This window comes from Sodiomyces alkalinus (assembly GCF_003711515.1).
Source record: "Sodiomyces alkalinus F11 unplaced genomic scaffold SODALscaffold_1, whole genome shotgun sequence".
NCBI lineage: Eukaryota > Fungi > Ascomycota > Sordariomycetes > Glomerellales > Plectosphaerellaceae > Sodiomyces > Sodiomyces alkalinus.
The window spans coordinates 7,017,069-7,035,496 of NW_021167079.1; the positions used below are offsets into that span (position 1 = coordinate 7,017,069).

Here is an 18,428-nt window from a genome sequence, read left to right on the forward strand (position 1 = left end):
TTCCGATCTCTTCGGTTGCTGGAATTACCCCTGTCTAATAACTCAGGAACCACGTGACTTTTATATCGGGACGGGCCACTGACGATTCCCGTTATCTCGGTTCCCAAATCAGGGGAAGACCTTCTCGAAAGAGTACCGGTCTTCCGCCACCCCCTATTCGGTCTTCTTAAACCCTTTCTGGATTAGATAATCCACTACATCTCCACCACCCGAAATTAGGTAGGTTTCCTAGGTTTTTCGATATACACAAACATAATCCAAAGAAACAGTATAGGGGTTAACCTCTTCTTAGCCGTGACCGTGAGATCCACGCTACTAACTGCTCTATAGCTGGTAGTTGGTTTTATGGTAGTTCGGCTGACTTTTAGAGGCTAGAGGTAACTCGTACTGTTTCTTTGGATATATTTGTGTACATTAAGAAACCTAGAATTTCGGGTGGTGGAGATGTAGTGGATTATCTATCCAGAAAGGGTTTAAGAAGACCGAATAGGGGGTGGCGGAAGACCGGTACTCTTCTCGAAAGGTCTTTCTGTCCAAGTAGCGACAGCCGACAATGTTCAGCAAACATGCGGGGGGCACACAACCAAATCCGCATTCCCTCCTCTAAGAATGCTATTTCCCTGGGGGCATCGTCTATAATCGTCGCGACAAAGTCAAAAGTCGACGACATGCCAAAGATATGTCGATATATATATAATATGCTCAACCAAATCCGTTTGCTTTGTTTGCGGCGAGTGAAGGAGAAACAATCAGACCCTGCTCTCTCTATGCGATCAGCTTCATCTATCCCGACCCAGCCGTTCTTCCTCATCATCCGTCAACTCGTACGCAGGCCGAAACTCCTTTCCGTTCGCCCCTTCTTTCTTTAAATGGGGATTCGGGTGCGTATCGCGTCTTCCGCCTAGACTCGTGTAGCCCTTTCGGACTGTTAGTCCATTTTCTTTTCTGCGTGGGCTGCGATATCAAACTCACCTGGTCGTACAGAGGACAATACGGAGTGCCCAGATGCCGAATGAACTAGAAGTAGTCATCAGTCTCAACTCGTTCCCCATCCTTTCCCTCTCCCATGATGGTGACAGTCGAGCGGCCAGGGGCGGCCCGGTCACAGAATAAATATCAGACTTACAGCCCAAATCTCCACTGTTCAAGGGTGCAGAGTTAGCCAGTGGTCTGTCCGAAACAGCAAAAGTCCGGCTCTAGGCCGAGACGGAGTCCCGGGAGAGACGAAGAAAGACACCAGTAGGATAGATCTGCTCTTCTCTCAGACGTACCATAATGCCAGTCAATAACCGGATGAATCCGCATAAAAGGAGGCCACCCGGCGTCCGTCGGGTCAAAATGCTTTAAATCCTCGCCATGCGGGTCTGTCCTCCGCGTCCCCACAAAGATGGCCCGTATGCTGGGTCGGTCCGCTAGATACGCCTGCAGTCCTTGCTTCATCGGGAGGCTGTATCGGTTGATGTCTAGGTGGTATTCTTGCGCGGACGAGGCGACAAAGTCGTCGACTTCGGAGAAGGGGTGTTGGGAGACGATGTAGACGGCCTGGACCTTTTCCGGGAACGGCGCGGCGGGGTCGGAGGATGTGTTCGGGGGGTTCGTCGCGGTGCCGGTCGGGTTGCTTGGCGAGGGGAAGCGGTGGGGGAGGCAGGCGAGAATGATGAGGAGGAGGACGAGACCTGTAGATATCCGGCGTAAGCTTTCCGGTCCGGTTTGAAAGACACAAGAGCGATTGAGGGGGGAAAGGAGGGACGGATCCTGTCAAGGCACGTACAGTCTTTCCCTCCGTTATAGGATAAAGAAATCTCTTCCGGTCTTGTAAAATCAAAGGTTGTTTAGTGATTTTGTATTTGTCGAGGACGGGGGAGGAAAAACACACTGATACCGCTCCAATGCCTCCTCTGTTACGGCCATGGAGACGCGCAGTCGTGACTGAAGGTCTCGGAGCAGAGGCGTTGTCGGCTCCTCTGCTAGGAAAGCATCGATCTTCTCCCTCAACTCCAAACACACTTCGCGCAACGAGCGGGGGGCAGCATCAGCGCATCCTTTGGACTCGGCGGGGTAGCCGTTGCGCGACGGCTTCCCCTCGTAGGCGGCGGCAGCATCAGCAGCGTGTTCGTCGTGGTCTTGTTGTATCGTCATGGGTCGTGTGCCTTTCTTGATCGCCGTGGTGGCAGGGGGGAGGGGGGAGGGCGGAGGTTATACGTTGTCGAAAGTACAAAGTATTAGGGACGACACGGGGTTGGAAGGATCGAGAACCGTTGCAGAAGTTCAAGTGTTCGACAAGCTGATTTGACAGGTCAACAGCAACAGAGAGAGGCCAGCTGGAAGAATAACCCCGGCCCCGTGGGGGTGCGGGACATTCCCAATCGAGCGACAACCCTCTTGACCCACGCCGCCAGACGCGGGGGACCCCGACCGAGGTGTCAGAAACGGGCTTTTTGCCGCTCACCGCCTGTCTAATCCGGATTGGCCTCTCACGTGACACTCTTATCATTAATCATGTGCACGTGCTTTTCCCTCTCTTCGGGTCCCCCTAATAAACCTCGATCATTCTAATTTCTAGCAGCTGTTGAACTGCCAACTTGCTCTTGGGCCATCAGACTACCCACTCGTTCAGTGAGGGGCAAACTGTTTCCCCCGGTCAAAGTTGGCTGATCGATGGTCGAACAGAACCATAAACTTCTGTTTGTTATGATACCTGTTTTACACTTGGGCCTTGGCGACTGGCTTGAAGCCAAGGTACCCAAGTCCAACCACCAGCAACCCTTACAAGACTTTCCCTCTTGAATGTTTGAATCGGAGACCAAGTTTGCTTCAGCCAAAAGAGGCCATATGGCAAGGTTACAATCATAGAGCTGTCCATGTCTCTGTATGTGCACTGGAGTACTCAGTAGGTTCAAGGTGTAATTGTCTTAGACTCTTATCTTACTTATATTCGCTAATTCTTCTCCTATCCGACCATCTCACCTTATGATCTCACAGATCTTTCATCGACAAGATGGACATGGAGATCAACGAGGCAGAATACTCATTCCTTTATTAAGACGTAGATGTCTCCTTTTATGCCGACCAACTTGGAGCTCTCTATAAAGAAGTCCACTTTAAAATGCCAGACAAAGAACACAGTGTACTGGCAGTGAAAGTGAAGCTAATGGCTAACTCACCACATCTTATAGACTGAAGAACAACCTGTGCCTTCTTTATGCCCCTTTCAAATTTTTTTCTTACTTCAGAATACCTTGGCTTTGACTTCTGAAGTATAATGTTTGCTGGAGCAAAGTTGATCACAAACTGTCATAGGCCAAAGGTCTTACATAGGTATTAGAGAATCCAGTGACAGGTATTTGCGTTATGACAACTACCTTATTCACGAGAAGCTAGGATTATGTTACAGCCATAGTCTTGTTCATATATTACATGCAATAAATATATACCTGAAGTTAGCAGAAATGTGAAAGATAATAAAAGCCATAAAATGAGTAGTCTCTGACTCTAGGGAATTATCAAATAGTTAATTCACACGCCTATATCTGCATCTATCCTGGGATCCTGAAATCTTCTACCACTGGTGCATGAACCACATAGTATGCCTGTATAACTGAGTCATATTCGAAAGACCTGTTACCCTGACGATGAAGAGGCCGACGAAAAGAGATTGATTGCCGTGCTCCCAGCATGAAGAAGGGGCCCACGTATACACCTACCCCTCATGCTATAGCCGTCGGGTGTGATCCTTTTTGAGCCCATCGAATTTTGCATCCGAAAAACTCCGCAAATTCCTCCAGTTAACCACATCACGAGGTTCAGTCAGGACATTCACCAGCTCAAATCACAATGGCAGAATCCTCTCCTGGTGACCAGGAGATCTACTGCCTATGCAGGGGGATATTCAGCGGTCAAGCTGCTGAGATGAGAAACCCCAAGAAAATTAAAAATCTTGTGCGCAAAAACGCAGACTTGCTGCAACCACTCTTGCAGTCGTTCGGGGAACGCAAGCTTGTCCTCAACTTGAAGAGACTACTCGAGGCCAGAATCTTCGAGTCGGATACACGGGCTAAGGCCGAGTTCCCGGCGCTTTTCCCTGCCTCGCCGCCTCATTATGATACGCAGCCGGAAGAGTCCGAAGCAGATGCTGCCGATGCTGCAAAGGCGCGCTTGGACGAGCTTTCTGGGGGCGAGGACGTCAGCGAGACGGAGGAGAAAGAGAAAGAGGATGTACGCGGAGAGACAAAGGCTCAGAGGCCAGGAGACACCGAGGCACCCGCCAACTCCTCTCATGATGCTAGTCCTGGTACGTTATTCTTTTCTCTTTAGCAATCTACTCGACACGAGCAATATAAAGGCTGACAGATGAGCATGAATCGACGAAGCTCCCATCAAGTCAACAAGCGAATTCATCCCGGTGCCGTCCCTACAACCATGTTATCTCCCCTATAACGCGCAACACGTCGTCCTCAACGCAACTCAACGAATCCTCGAAGAATGCTGCTTCGATTTCGGAACCCGTTGGCTTCCCGACGCCATTGCAGAGAGGGGCTGGGAATGTGCCTCGGCGGCCGAACTGACACACTGGGGTCGCATCTTCCAGAAGACAGGCCCCAGGCTCTCGGAGATCTCTTCCGACGCTTTGAGCATCGAAGCGTCTTCACTGCAAAAGGTGTATAACCGGGCAAAAAGGCTGAGGAATACCGCCGTGCACAGGGAGAAAAAGACGGGGCGGGGAACCGTTCAGTTACTTCACTCAGCCCAGAAGCTGGCCGAGGCGCTTCGAGATTATCCTCGCGCGGCACAACTCGAAGAGCTGAAAAGGGAGACGGAGGAAAAGATCAACGATATGGAGTTCAGGAGCACCTTGCTCAAGCTTAGCACGATTGTGAGACTGCAGGAAATAAGTCAGCAACGGGAAGAGTTGGGCAGCCAACAACAGAAACTCATTGACGAAATGTTGAAGCAACACAGTGACAACAACCGTGTTATAGGGCGTCTTCTTGAGGATACCGTACAGCAAATCTTGGAAAGAAGGACCAACTTGACCAAGTTGACCGAGACTGAGGAGGCTGCGGAGGCTGAGGACGCGGAGGGAGCTGAGGGAGCTGAGGGAGCTGAGGAATCTGAGGAATCTGAGGAACCTGAGGAACCTGAGGAACCTGAGGAGTCGTTCAATAGGATGAGCTTTGGGCAATGCCTGGTACTCTGACCATCTGACGGACTGACATTGGGATTAACTTACAGGTTTCTCTCGGGTCTCATTCAGGATAGCGAGACCCCTTATCCGTCCTCCGTATTAGACGAGAGGATCGACCCGAGCAGATACTATTCATAGACTATAGTAATAAAGTCGCCTCGGGCCGACAGTACGTGTAAACGAGTGCCCGCTCCTTCAAACAATCATGGATCCCGACGTCATGTCGGCGATGTCGTGATCATGATGGCAGATGCCTCCGACTCGATGCCATCATGTCAAACAAAAAATCAAGGTGCCGCGATGTCCGCCATTCCGCAGCCCAGTTCGATGCAGCGAATTCAACCGATCCAGTCGGGTCAAATAACATGGTCCAGCAGCAAACCCGGCACATCGTAAAGCGCTCACAAGTCCCAGCTTATACCCCACACATAAATGGCAGCAAAATGCTGGCATTATGTTGTTGCCATATATTAGAAACAGGGACTTCCGGATGAATTAAGCCCCCCTCAGCTCGTTTGATCGACAATTACCCGAAATCGTGCCTTGCCCCGACCAACAGAGTGAACGAAAGTGAACAAAGTGCATGCTATCCCACGGCTTCGTCCTCCGACAATTGCCTATTTAGGATGAGAGAACCACTGGATCAGTCCCGGACTCACGGCAGGGGGGGATACTAGTGCCGAGTGCCATATTGACCTTGACCCCTGTCTTACATCCGGCAGTTGAAACGGAGACTGGAGTAGCCAAGAACATGATATAATACGGGGGGGAGGGAACATGGCCATATTCTGGAGGGTCTGATGGGAAGTCCAAGGCGTAGAAGCTTTTCGCTAATTATTTTTGCATCCTATCGTACAGTACAATACAGCCCAACGAAAGTCGACAACCATGCCCAGCAAATACTCCCTCGCCGCGGGGGTGCTCCATGCCTCGACCGTCCTCGGTACGAGCCAGCTGATTGCCTCCCACTTCACCGCGAACCTCTACAGCCTCACCTTGTCCGATAGCAACCAGCTGTCCATCAGCTCGGAGACTCGGTCGGGTAACTTCTGGCCCGCATGGCTGGACTTCGACAGCGAGAGCAACACCCTTTACGTCGCGGACGAGGCCAACTGGCGGCCCCCCAACGGCCTGACCACCTTCACTGTTCACGCCGATGGCAGCTTGTCGCAGAACTCGGATGGCCAAGCCGTGACGGGAGGCGCAGAAGTGCATAGCACCCTCTATGGCGGCGATGATGGACGGGCATTCCTAGCCTTGGCTCACTAGTTCGTTCAGCCCCCCCTTTCTGTCTCTTTCTTTCTTCGTCTTCATGCGAGAGGAGCTGTGTTCCGCTGACTGACATTTTTTTTCCCGTCCAATGTAGCGGCTCTTCCAAGATCTCGACATTCCAGCTCCCCCTGACGTCCTCCTCCAGACCCCTGCAGGAATTCCCCTACCGGCTGTCCCAACCCAAGCCCAACCCCCGCCAAGAAGCGCCGCACCCGCACTCGGTCGTCGAGGACCCGACAGGCAACTTCCTCTTCTCCGGCGACCTGGGCGCCGACCTGATCCGCATCTACGCCATCGACCCCTCCACGGGCCTCCTGACCGAATGCCCCGCCGCGGCGACCAGCGAGGGCGACGGGCCCCGCCACCTCCTCTTCCACGAGGAATGCAGCACCACCGTCTTCGTCCTCAACGAGATCAGCAACTCCGTCGGCGTCTGGTCCATCAACTACTCGGCCGCCTGCCCCTCGCTGACCCTCACCCAGACCATCTCCACCTTGCCCGACAACGTGCAGCCGCCCGAGGGCGCCAAGGCCGCCGCCATCGTGCAGCGCGACGGCTTCCTGTACGTGTCGAACCGGCGCGACCGCTCCTTCGGCGACCAGGAGGACTCGCTCGCCACCTTCGAGATTGGCACGTCGGAAGACGGGGACGTGGAGCTGTCGTTTGTCGACATCACGTCGGCGCATTCCTTCTTCCCGCGCACCCTCCAGATCAACGCCGCTGGTGACCTCGTCGCCGTTGGTGGCCAGACGAGCGCCAATGTGGCTATCATTGAGAGGAATGTGACGACGGGGCGGCTGGGGGATCTGGTGGCTTCGGTTCGCGTTGGCCGGGCGGGTACCCTCGACCAGGAGGATGGGCTGAGCGCTGTGATTTGGGTTGAGTAAAAGTAAAACGAGACCCGACGACGACGGGTGCAAAGGATACGCCATGTATGTACGGCTTCTGCCTCTTTCCGTACAGAGTGAACGGATGAGTAGATGACCCAGCAACAGCAGCGATTTGCCATCTGATAATGCCGCTGCAGATAGGTGCAATGAAATATTGCATTGCAGCCTAGGTGCCCCCCAGCGTTCCCCATGGGTCTAGCATGAGTGCTGTGATAGAAAAGAAAAAAGAAAGAAAACCAAAAAAAAACAAAAAAAAAAAGGGAAGGGGGGGGGGAGAGAGAGAGAAAATGAAGAAATGAATGAGAGATGCCAAACGCCTATCGATTAAATGCCACGGGTATCATTCTGTATTACCCCCTCCCAATGGGATAGTTAAACATCAAAAGACCATTAAGACCTCCCACCCAGCCATCGTCGTCAAAGTCGGTGGTATCCCCCTTGCCGGGCCCGCAGATGACGCAGGGCACACCGCCCCTCCAGCTGCCGTCGCTCGTCTCGCCCACGTTCTCGCCCTCGACGCGAATCTCGGTCCCGACCGGCACGCTGGTGCTGCGCTTCCCGTCGATGCTCACCTCGAGCTCGCCGTCGCGGTTCTTGTTGCTGACGCGGAGCGTGACCTTGGTGCTGAGCGGGAGCACGAGCGGGCGGAAGCTGAGGCTGCGCGGGCAGATGGGCGTGATGAGGAGCGACTTGACGAGCGGGTGGACGATGGAACCCCCCGCGCTGAGGCTGTACGCCGTCGACCCCGTGGGGCTGCTGAGGAGGATGCCGTCGGCCACCGCCTCGGTGAGGAAGCGGTTGTTCAGGTAGATGTCGATGATGGCGAGGTGGGGGTTCGGACCGCGGTGGATGAGGATCTCGTTCAGGGCGTGGATGGCGGGGGGCACGGTTTTGCGGCTGCCCGGCGTGGTGTTGGTGTCCTCCTCCGGACTGGAGGCCGGGAGATGCGCCTGGGACCTGGTCGTCGGGGAAAGTTGGCTGTTGATGTTCTCCCCGTTGGGATCGTACACGCCGACTTTCAACCGGTGGCGGAGCAGGATCTTGGCGGCCCGGCTGGGACCCATGCTCTTGCCCGGCGAACTGTGCCAGCCGGATGCCGTGTCGTGGTCCGGTTCGTCGGATTTCTCGCCGGAAGCGACCCGCGTGTGCGGAGTGAGGAGGTCGCGTACCGGCACCCCGCTTCCCGACATGTAGGCCTCCCTCCAGGCTCGCTTATATTCCTCGAACTTCCACTCGGCCAGGAACCCGATGGTGCCGAAGTTGAAGGCCAGTATAGGAGGGACGGACGAATACATGCTGAAGTGGCTGGCAGCACGGAGAATGGTGCCGTCGCCGCCGAGGGTCGTGATCATGTCGATCTTGTCGGGGAAGAGGGAGGGGTCGCAGGTGTAGATGGGGAAGTTTACGCCTTCGTGGACCATCTGGGCAACTCGAGGCTCGAAGATGAGGTTCAGGTCGGGATAGGTGCTCTGTAGATGCTTGGCGAAATCGATGGTCGACCTGATAGCTTGGGGGGACCCGAGCTTGGGCATGAGGAGAATGTTTCGAGGGGGCGTCGGCCACTGAAGAGAGAGCAGGCCGGAGGTGGTCATGGGTGGCTCGCGATATTTCGGGGTGATCCGCCGAGGGAGATGGACCACGTCTCGTATCTCTGCGGCTCTAGGAGAACCTGTAGCTGTGGAATAGAGCCGTCGAAGCGGGTACGTCGACCTGGGTTGGACTAGACGAGCTGGCGCCCATGCCAGGCGGACGAGGCCAGCTCGCGATGGTGGTTTGCATGGCAGCAGCATCGTGAAAGCGAATTCCCTTGATTCTTTTTCGTATTCGGAGGTTTAGGCGGGATTCATCATGGTAGAGATCCTTCAGCACGCGCTCCTGGAAGCTCGTGTCAAGGGGGGGAGAAAGCTGCAGCGAGGGTGGGAGAGAATGGAGAGATGCAGAGTTGCAGAGCTGGGGAGCTGTAGCTGCAGAGTTGGGGGAGAGAGCCAGAAAAAGACCTTTCCCCAGAAAAGTATGGGGTACGTACTTCATAGACCTTACCTAAGGTGCCCTAGCTCTGATAGTTAAAGATTCTTGTGGCGGTGCCCAAAACACCGCCACTGCACCAGCCACCGATTACATAACTAGGGTATTACAGAATGAACTTCCCCTTTGTCCCGCCCGGACGCTCATCTTTTCTTGAGCACTGAGGACATTGCAGACTCTCTCTGTTTTCGCGTGACAAGTTCAAAAAAATCAGGAGTCGAAACCCCGGATGAACACCTCTTGAAAAACCCTTGCTCTCATCTTTTGCAGGTCCCTTACTGGCTGCACTCACTCGAGTCACTCGGACACTCCCATTTCTCAAGCTCCAGAGTGAGAGTCCAAGCCTCCAACCACTGAGGACTGAACTTCCAAGTTCGAACTCTCTGCGATGAGGCCACATCAACACATCTCTGTTACAATTTCATATCTGGGTTGACTTCACGCTCTCAACTTGGTCACAAAAGCCCGAGAGGCTCGGTTCGAATGCCACATGCGCCAAAGATCACACTGCTAATCATTCACGATGTTCAGGGGAGGACGCAGCGATTGTTCCATAATATCATATATGTACCGGTAGATTTGATATGTGCACAGTGAAGACAACTTGATACAAAAAAAGGCTCGCAGAATCCAACAGTCCTGGAAAAGTCCGACGAGTCATTGTGGGACATGAATTCTCAAAATCCACCCCCCACCTCAAGCCGCAACTGAAAACACCACTTTCAGTTGGAAAAAAGAAATGTTCAGAAAAGCCCCAAGGCTAAACACACCGCGGAGCAGCAGCGTACAGCCATGAAATGAAAAGACCCAACTGGGGAAGGAAAAGAACCAGCGGGATACCCCGGATTTTCCAACCGTGGGGAATGCCGGCCCCCTATGAACGCCCCCAGCGCGGGCCGCCGCCGCAGCAGGCTAGCAGCAGCCCGCTTAAGCGCGGCGGATCTGGCGCGCAAAGAAGCGAGGCGCGCTAATGGCGGCATCGTCGAGGTAGAGGAAGTGGGCGGGCAGAATGAAGAGGGTGCCGGAGCAGACGGCGTCGGTGAGCTGGCAGTAGACCTCGGTGTTGGACCTCGGGTAGTCGCGGATGCGGCCCAGGTTCTGGAGGTTCTTGGTGTAGCCGAAGAGGGCGGCACCGACGACCTGGTCCTGGATAGGGGTGCGGTTAAGCTCGGTGAGGGCGTTGCCGACGACGGCGGTACCTTGGCTGTTTGTCGTTGGTCAGTATATGCCGGGCGATACAAGAACCAGGAAGGAGCTCATGGGCAAAAGAAAAAGAAGAAGAAGAAGAAGAAGAAGAAGAAGAAGAAACGTACCTGTAGCCGGCGGTGACGACGGGAGTGTTGGGGCACTTGGTGTAGGCCATGGTGAAGAGCCTCTTGGCCTCGTCGATGGACTGCTGGTTGGTGCCCGCGCGGAGGAAGTTCGGGGCCAGGTCGGCGGTGTAGGGGCCACCAACACCCTGGATCCAGATGTTGTCGTAATTACGCTCCATGGCCCGGGCAAGGGCGGGTCCGGCAGTGTTGCCCTGTTGTCAAGATTCACATTAGCGTCGATGCCGTGATTTGCATGGAACCTGGTAAACACCAGAGCTATAGGCTATAGCACAGGGGGTTTCCGTTTCGCCTTACCATGTTACCAGACTCGGTGGAGCCGCGGGCGAAGATCAGGATCACCTCGGGGCAGTTCGAGGAGCTGCCCTCCTCGAGATCATTGCGAGTGTTGCTCTGGCGGGCCTCGATGAGATGGGCCTCGTCAGACCGGGCCACGACATCGGTGTCGACCTCGGGGGCAACGGGAAGACCAGCAACCAGGGTGCTAGCGAGGAAGAGGAGGGCGCTGTTGAACTTCATTTTGGCTTATGGGAACCGAAGACTGATTTGGATGTTTTGAAAAGTTGGGCTTGAGAAGAGAAGTCGAAAAAGCTGCCGGCAGACTGGACTGGTGGATTCGAGCGGTGTTGAGGCTTGAGGCTTGAGGCTTGAGCTGGAGCTGGAGATCCTGGACTGGAATTGTTTTCAACGACGACGATCACTCGACTTCATATAGTTTTTCGAGAGCTGGAACACATCGCGATCAACAGAGCGTCGATTCTCTACTTCTCGTCGAACATTCAGCCAAAATCGTCGTGGAGTCGTACAGTCTGGAGTTTCGACGGGCATCCCTGTTGTGCCGAGGTTCGTAGGCCTTGCGAATTGGGCGAGCGGAGCATCTTTCCCCGCAAAGTTCAATCTTCCAGCTGCGCTATGCAGACTGGGCAAAGTCTTGGGTCCTTTGCGATGTTTCGAAGGTGAGTGAAGGAGCTTGGGGGTTGATGGTTGAGGGTTGATGGTTGATGGTTAATGGTCGGTGTGTTGTGAGGCTCAGCACCGACTCTGCAAATAGACCAAGCAGAGGGTGGCAGCAGGTCACCCTAGTTGGGGTTCGTTTCGCAACATTGTCCCAATTAAGCCAACATCTCACCTTAGACCTGAAAGTAAGTGTGTGTCCAACCCCTGAGCCGAGGCAGATCTCTCGACTAGCTTTGTTTCTTCGTCTCGATGCGCCCCTGCACCCCGCATCTCACCCGCCCACCCCGCGATTGTACCCCGCAAATCCCCCATACTTCGTCCGGCACTTGCGCGCGTGCGGGGTCTTGGCTTCTTGGGGACATCGCAAAATTCCCCGAATACGGTCTAGTTTCTTTTTCTTTTCCTTCTTTTTTCTTCTCGCAAGATTCGCCCTTTGTAAGTTCCCCGGTCACGGTCAAGAAATCAAGAGCTTCATTTTAATCTCCCACCTTCGTGCATTAGTTCTGTTGCAGTTTCCCCGGTTCGGGTCTTGACCCCGAAGACGTCCTGCCACCCTCCCACACCCAAACGGTCCAAACTTTCAGACGGACTTGTCAACTTTGATACTGCAACTTTCACAAGGACGAGCACGATCAAACGCCTACCCGTCCAACAGCCAGACCTACGGGGTAATGCGGGGTAGTTCACTTGGGCCTCGGTACATTTTACTAGCGCAGTTGGTTGCTCCTGAGTCCTGACTCCTGAGCTCTCTTGGAGAACTCGCAGTGATGTTTCTCCGCCAACCATTGGCGACTAAAGGTAAGGTATGTACGGTACACTACGTACCCCGTACACCGCACTTCGTACACGATGATGATCTAGGAGTCAGGTTTCTGGCCTGAATACTGCATCGCAGTGTAGTCAGATTACAACGTATCATGTGAGACATTACGCGGCTGAGGTGGTCCAACGCGTGAGGAGTAAACTCCGTGTCTCATCCTACGAATGGCCAAGTCCAGAGTTGCCTCGGCTTCTTGATTACTATGAGCTGCTGAGGAAGGAGTTGAAAGACCTGTGTGGCGTCTCACGCGAGCATTGCGGGGGCGGCATGATGGATACTCGCTTTACAACAATGCGTTGAAGCGGCGAACCTGAGATGTAGTGCCCCTCGTTGATTGAGCTTTTTTTTTTTTTGGTCACTCTGATTGCTGCCCGAGACACAGCAGTTTGGGTTCTGATGGACGTGGACGGTCTCAGGAGAATGAATGGCTCTCAAGGTGTGAGTGAGTGGGTGCGGGTCTGTGACATGAGAACAACCTGAAATGTACGGTCAACTCGAGTCTCGGGGTAGCTAATTCCCCTTTTCAGGCAATGCTAACGATAGAGTAGAAGAACATACACAAGGCTCACGGCATCTAGAAACCATTGAAACAGAGGCTGGTGGGTCTAGGAGTGCTTCAGAGCCGAGGCAATGCAGCCTACCGCAGTCTGTTTCGGGGTCAAATATTGACTTGCTGCAGTGTGACCCTCTAGCATGCATCCCGTATCGTCTGTTTACCTCGGATAAGTCGAGCTTGAAGTGGAGGCGAAAAGTCCAAGGCCATTTGTCCTTGATCTCAGGCACCTCCTGCGTCCTGACTTGGATGGAAGATATACGTCTCGTACAAGGAGGATCAAATCGATTTGCTGGCACCACAGGCGTGTCTATTGAAAACATGAAGAGATAAAAGAGATGAGGTGTTAAGAACGCAATCTCCTAAACTGCCACCACGGGTCGGGGGTCATACGAACGATCCTCCATAGTCAAGGACATAAGTCCAGGCCCCTGAATGCAGCACAGCACTTCTCTTGAACACGGTCATATCACGAGACTTTAGTCTCCATTTCACAAATCAAATACGTATTCCTGCCTCCTCCGCCAAAGGAAGCAGCCCAGTTGCTTCAGAACGGCGGTCGACTTGAGCGTCCCACTCTGCGAAGCCTAGAAACCACAACCGTTTGCCTTGTTTCCATTGATCCCTGAATGCGTGTGATAATTTCTTCATTTTTGTGCTGACGGATATTTCTTGATGAATTCGCTAATAATCTCAGATACCCGATGGTATATCACTGTTTCACGCAATGCCTTCGTCCGTACATAGGGGCATCGGAGATGACGTTTCTATATACTCGTCGAGATGAGTTATCATTACGGCCCAGCTCCTCTGGTGGAACGGGCCATATGCTTCCTGGTGGCTTCGGGCTCAATGCCATCGACACCCCCTTCAACCCCTTCTCGTGGCCTTACCGTCGATTGTTCCGACTGGTGCCTGTTGTTCTACAGCACGATGTCCACTTCAGAGGTTCCGCTCTTCTCCTTTCGTCCGCCTTCCTCAACATGGATTAAGAAGAGGAGGCGTCGCTTGCCATGCGAATTAGGGGTATCGGGTCGGCTCGGCTGGCAACATTGTCGTCTTCCCATATTGAAAAGCATCCTCACCGCGCACACTTGGGCGCGTGGTTCGTGGCTTGTGTCCGTCATGACTGCATCGTCTCCAGACTCTCCTCCCGCTCATTCTCGACATGGCCAGCATAATCAACATGATCGGCGTTCTCGACGTGTTCGGCAAAGTCGGCATATTCGGCGTAATCGGCACGGTCCGCCTGGTCCGCGTGTTTAGCATGTTTAGCAGTTTTAGCACGTTTGGCATATTTAGCATATTTAGCACGTTTGGCATGTTTGGCATGCTTAGCATGGTCGGCGTGGTCGGCGTGGTCGGCGCGTTCGGCGTGGTCGGCACGTTCTGCGCGTTCTGCGCGATCCGCTCGGTCGGCGCGTTCTGCTCGGTCGGCCTGGTCTGCGTGATCCACATGGTCGGCGTGGTCGGCGTGGTCGGCATGATCCACATCGTCGTCGGCCTGTTCGACATGGTCGACTCTGCTCCCAGCAGCTCCGCCGTCTACCCCACGAACCCCCTCCATCTGCACCTGTACAGGCTGTGGCCTGAGCGGGATGATGCCACGGGGCTTCTTCTCTTTCCACTCTTTCGGAATCTTGCCGCCCAGCTCGTTGCGACAATGGCGGGCAAGTAGGTTCATAATATCGTGCACCGTCACCACCAAGGGCTGTCGTTCCGGGGATTCCGGATTCCGGAGCCTTATCATGATCTCGCGGGGCCGCATGCCGCTGTTGCGCATGGCGACGATGTCGTCCTTGTATGCCGCTATCCCCTGGGATCGATACAGGGGGAACTCGGTAGGTGGGATCCAGCCGTGGTTATGGGTCGTTATCGGCTGTCCGCCGTGTTGTATGATGTATTCGGCAACCCAGCCGTGGTCGCGAAGTCGGAGGTTGACCTTGAAAGGACAGCCGGTCATCTGGGATACGGTCCTCCGGCGTTTGGTCTCGTGGGTCTGGGAATCTCGCGGGGTGTACGACCTCCCCTTCGCGCAACGATAGGTGATGCGTGTCGGCTCGCCGCCTCGGGGGTATTGTTGGTGTTTGGTTAGGCAGTAGCCGTTCGCGTAGGCGTGCGCGATAAGGGCATCGTGGCCTTGTTCTTTTGAAGCAAAAAGCTGCTGCGGCAGCCCGAAGCCGCAAGGCCGCTCGTCGCCCATCGTATCGGCGGGATGATGGTTGTGGTTGTACGGGGTAAATAGCTTCAATTTTCGCGGTTGATTGGAGGAGAGGGCACCAGCCATTCCAGTATCTAAGGTACCTTTTAAGGTAGTATCTTGATACGATATGTGGCCCATGACGGTGATGGTTGCGACCGACCAATCAACAGGAAAGGAAAGCATCCAATTTACGAAGTATCAAAGTACGGAAGTACCTTACGCGACGCGTGCACAGTTCCCCATATTCCATCCTACCTACCTACCCGGGAGGGGGGGTTTCTAGGTCAGAGCTCGGACAGAGACTTTTGCTCTGACCAGAGCCAGGACAGAGAAATTTCTGTCGACATGATGTTCTAAGACTGTTGACAGATTGACCAGTTATCGGGCTCTGTCCTATACCCCCCCAAACCCGGGTAGGTACCTAAGGTAAGGTACCTTACCTACCTAGATACCTAAGATACCTTAGGTAAGCTGTCATGTCAACCTGAAGTACCTACGACTCACCCGACAGTCTTCCGCGACAGTGAAATCCGTCTCTAAACGGTTGGCCACGGGTGTCTTAGGTAACGACTATTCGGTCCCTTGGGAAGAGTTTCCTGGCATGGGTCTTTGCCATTTGTCGAAGACTGAAGCACTGATGATACCGGGGAAGTTCTCTTCGAGGTCTCCCCCGAATATAGGAAGCGAGCAAAAAAAGAAAAAGAAAAATTGGTATATAGGCAGTTCGTACATTGATCAAGAGAGGAAACTGATATGATCCCTTCGCTTCCAGGTCATCTTTCGCCATTCCCATAAAGCCAAACACCATGAAACCAAAAGGAACGCCGCGCTTGCCCTGGCTGCGATGTTTCGCACGAATCAAGTCAACTCCCACACGCCCGGGGGCCCGACCGAGACCCCAAAGTATAAGAAAAGAATCAAAAAATGCAGAAACGGAACAAAGATAATGGCTCATCAATATCATGAGAGTGCAGCTTCCGGTTAGAGCTACTTCCGCTCCCCGGCTCTCTCTCGGCATTATCCGCGGGCGAAGTAGCAACTCTCGTCTCAATCGGTCTGTCGGATGCCTTGTTCCAAGTCACCTCCCCTTTCGTGTAGCTCTAAGCCGTCGGCGTCGTCCTCTCGATCCCCAACAGAGATGTGCGTCGTGTTGCCGCCGATGCAGGTCCCCTGATGTGTCCGGGGGATGTTGTTCAGTGTGTTGTTTCTCACAGCTGGCCTACTCGACCCGGACTGGGGTTCCGTCGTGGAGACCTTGTACGATATGTTGTCGATGGCATTCGCGTTCGATGATTGCACGAGTTTTCTGATGAGTTCGGCCATCACCATCTCGATTTGGAGCTTCAGGAGGTAGCAGACCGGATGAAAAGAAAGGTATCTGTGTCTTGTCAGAAAGAGAGAGAGAGAGAGACGGTCTACTCGCTCTTCAAAGTGACAACGGTAGTGAAGGGGTTTGCAGGAAACGTAGACATACACCAAGCTGCTTCGGAGTGACATGAGGCCGACGAGGACGAACTAGACGGAGTGCGTCAGCAAAGATCAGTTGGCAAGATCAGTTGATTATCCCAAACTTATTCTTACATCCAGAGACAGGGACGCGAAGATGAGGACCAAGTTCGTGTAGTACAGACGATAGTACTTGGTCAGGCCGTTCCTGATGAGGTGTGAACGGACAAGGTAGATAAAGTAAAAGTTCAAGAAACCGTCGACAAAGGCGAATATGACTTTTTCGCATCGATCCCAAATCTCGTTAAGGCGGTACCACGTTTCGTTGATCTGCAAGCGGGCAGGCATCCAGATGATGAAGACGCTGATGTTGATGGCCAGGATGATAAGGAAGACGATCCATTTCAGTTTCGTGGCTCGCCCGCGCACGGCTAATAACAATCCCAGACGGTTGATGATGATCTGTAGAAGGAACTGGATCTGGAATGCCCAAAAGAGGGCTGGTCGTTTGTGTTAGACGGAGAGTCCAAAGAGGAGAAGAGGGAGGGAGGGGCCGCGGAAGGAGATGGGGACGTTGACCATCATACCAACACAAAAGTAGAAACCGAAGCTGTACGTAGAGTCAGACGGGAATCCCCATGTAGAAAACAAAATAAGAAGAAAAAGAAAAGAAGAAGAAGAAAAGGAAAAGAAAATAAGAAAAGACATTACACGTCCGTAGAAAGGAATTGGCGCAGCAATAGGACTACTACCCAGGGCATCGCATACCTTGGAGGGATGTACTGTCTCTGAAACCCCCACGCCAACACGCCCAGGACCATACTACTCCACCACACGGCCCAGACCATAAAGACATACGCCGTGAGACGCCGTGACCGCTTCCATGACCGTAGGCTCTGTTTCCCCGCCTTTGCCGCCGTGAAGAGGGCGATGCCCAGAGAGAGCCCCCAAAAGATGCTGGACGTGTTCATGTCGACCTCGTTAGGGACCTCCGGGACGTAGGTGTCTGGGATCAAGAAGCCGTACTTCTGTCCCATCTTTCGGGAGGCAATAGTCGATGCTGCAGGCCGGGAAGGAAACTCAGGGAGGTCGACAGGAGAGACACATGGGGGGCGGAAAGAAAAGGCGCGAAAAGCGTTCGTTGCAAGACCGAAGTTACCGAACCCCCTTTAGCTTTCTGAACGGTCTGAGCTTGGGGTGGAGGACGCCCAAGGAGGGAGGGGATCAAGGACCATTAGTCCCCAAGGAGGCACCGGGGGATAGGGCGATGACGAGGTCTAAGTATTAATACTCACTCGTCTAGCCATGCCGGACGATGCCTATTAATTAGTTGCAGGTATTATATGAATACTGGAGTGTACATAGATGGCATGAAATGCAAGGCATAGGGCTCGTGCCCCCAATCGCTTCGCGCAGGAATCAGGACCAGGATTCTGGTCGGGGCCGTGTGCGCTGTACCGCGTGAGGCCGCGAGGCGTGCATAAGCCTGGCGAAGAAAAATAGTGTACGATGACAAGTTGAGTACGGATAGATCATAGATATCCTGGTAGCGAACGCCTCAAACCCCCCCCCATAAACACTCCAAAGGAAAGGGATAGACCGATACCCTTCCCGAGTCGTCTCGACTCGACTGACAACCGTGCAATGCCATCCAGACACTCGGAATGGCCCGAATTAAGAGCATGTATCGCATGGCTGAACCACCAATACACGTGGGAGCAGAGTGACAGATCTCCATCTCCGTGC

The 18,428-nt window shown here is 53.7% G+C and overlaps 7 protein-coding genes across 7 annotated transcripts; 2 read left to right on the plus strand and 5 right to left on the minus strand.

Moving 5' to 3' along the window:
• Positions 1 to 354: 354 nt before the first annotated feature.
• On the minus strand, positions 355 to 2,371 carry SODALDRAFT_305843 (adenine nucleotide alpha hydrolases-like protein). The gene is made up of 6 exons (XM_028609024.1): positions 1,877 to 2,371; positions 1,772 to 1,812; positions 1,272 to 1,676; positions 1,127 to 1,140; positions 973 to 1,017; positions 355 to 917 (listed from the first exon to the last, which is right to left on the minus strand). The coding sequence occupies exons 1-6, from the start codon at positions 2,137 to 2,139 to the stop codon at positions 780 to 782; spliced, it is 906 nt and encodes a 301-aa protein (XP_028471469.1). The 5' UTR covers positions 2,140 to 2,371; the 3' UTR covers positions 355 to 779.
• A 1,463-nt stretch (positions 2,372 to 3,834) lies between these two features.
• On the plus strand, positions 3,835 to 5,197 carry SODALDRAFT_355886 (hypothetical protein; the record flags this gene model as incomplete). Its single annotated transcript, XM_028613866.1, has 3 exons — positions 3,835 to 3,939; positions 3,979 to 4,291; positions 4,371 to 5,197. The coding sequence occupies 3 exons, from the start codon at positions 3,835 to 3,837 to the stop codon at positions 5,195 to 5,197; spliced, it is 1,245 nt and encodes a 414-aa protein (XP_028471470.1).
• Positions 5,198 to 5,964: 767 nt separating this feature from the next.
• Positions 5,965 to 7,344, plus strand: SODALDRAFT_348332 (putative isomerase YbhE; the record flags this gene model as incomplete). Its single annotated transcript, XM_028613360.1, has 2 exons — positions 5,965 to 6,453; positions 6,552 to 7,344. Exons 1-2 carry the CDS (start codon positions 6,074 to 6,076, stop codon positions 7,342 to 7,344), a joined length of 1,173 nt encoding a protein of 390 aa, XP_028471471.1. The 5' UTR covers positions 5,965 to 6,073.
• A 353-nt stretch (positions 7,345 to 7,697) lies between these two features.
• On the minus strand, positions 7,698 to 9,137 carry SODALDRAFT_266634 (NADH kinase POS5; the record flags this gene model as incomplete). Its single annotated transcript, XM_028607499.1, has 1 exon — positions 7,698 to 9,137. One exon carries the CDS (start codon positions 9,135 to 9,137, stop codon positions 7,698 to 7,700), a length of 1,440 nt encoding a protein of 479 aa, XP_028471472.1.
• An 873-nt stretch (positions 9,138 to 10,010) lies between these two features.
• Positions 10,011 to 11,444, minus strand: SODALDRAFT_44380 (cutinase). The gene is made up of 3 exons (XM_028615378.1): positions 11,001 to 11,444; positions 10,686 to 10,897; positions 10,011 to 10,576 (listed from the first exon to the last, which is right to left on the minus strand). The coding sequence occupies exons 1-3, from the start codon at positions 11,220 to 11,222 to the stop codon at positions 10,300 to 10,302; spliced, it is 711 nt and encodes a 236-aa protein (XP_028471473.1). The 5' UTR covers positions 11,223 to 11,444; the 3' UTR covers positions 10,011 to 10,299.
• A 2,712-nt stretch (positions 11,445 to 14,156) lies between these two features.
• SODALDRAFT_320079 (hypothetical protein) lies at positions 14,157 to 14,548 on the minus strand (the record flags this gene model as incomplete). The annotated part of the gene is made up of 2 exons (XM_028609499.1): positions 14,157 to 14,282; positions 14,348 to 14,548. 2 exons carry the CDS (start codon positions 14,546 to 14,548, stop codon positions 14,157 to 14,159), a joined length of 327 nt encoding a protein of 108 aa, XP_028471474.1.
• Positions 14,549 to 15,944: 1,396 nt separating this feature from the next.
• SODALDRAFT_327871 (hypothetical protein) lies at positions 15,945 to 17,952 on the minus strand. The gene is made up of 5 exons (XM_028610543.1): positions 17,451 to 17,952; positions 17,270 to 17,292; positions 16,818 to 17,182; positions 16,711 to 16,751; positions 15,945 to 16,614 (listed from the first exon to the last, which is right to left on the minus strand). The coding sequence occupies exons 1-5, from the start codon at positions 17,717 to 17,719 to the stop codon at positions 16,284 to 16,286; spliced, it is 1,029 nt and encodes a 342-aa protein (XP_028471475.1). The 5' UTR covers positions 17,720 to 17,952; the 3' UTR covers positions 15,945 to 16,283.
• Between the last annotated feature and the right edge of the window lie 476 nt (positions 17,953 to 18,428).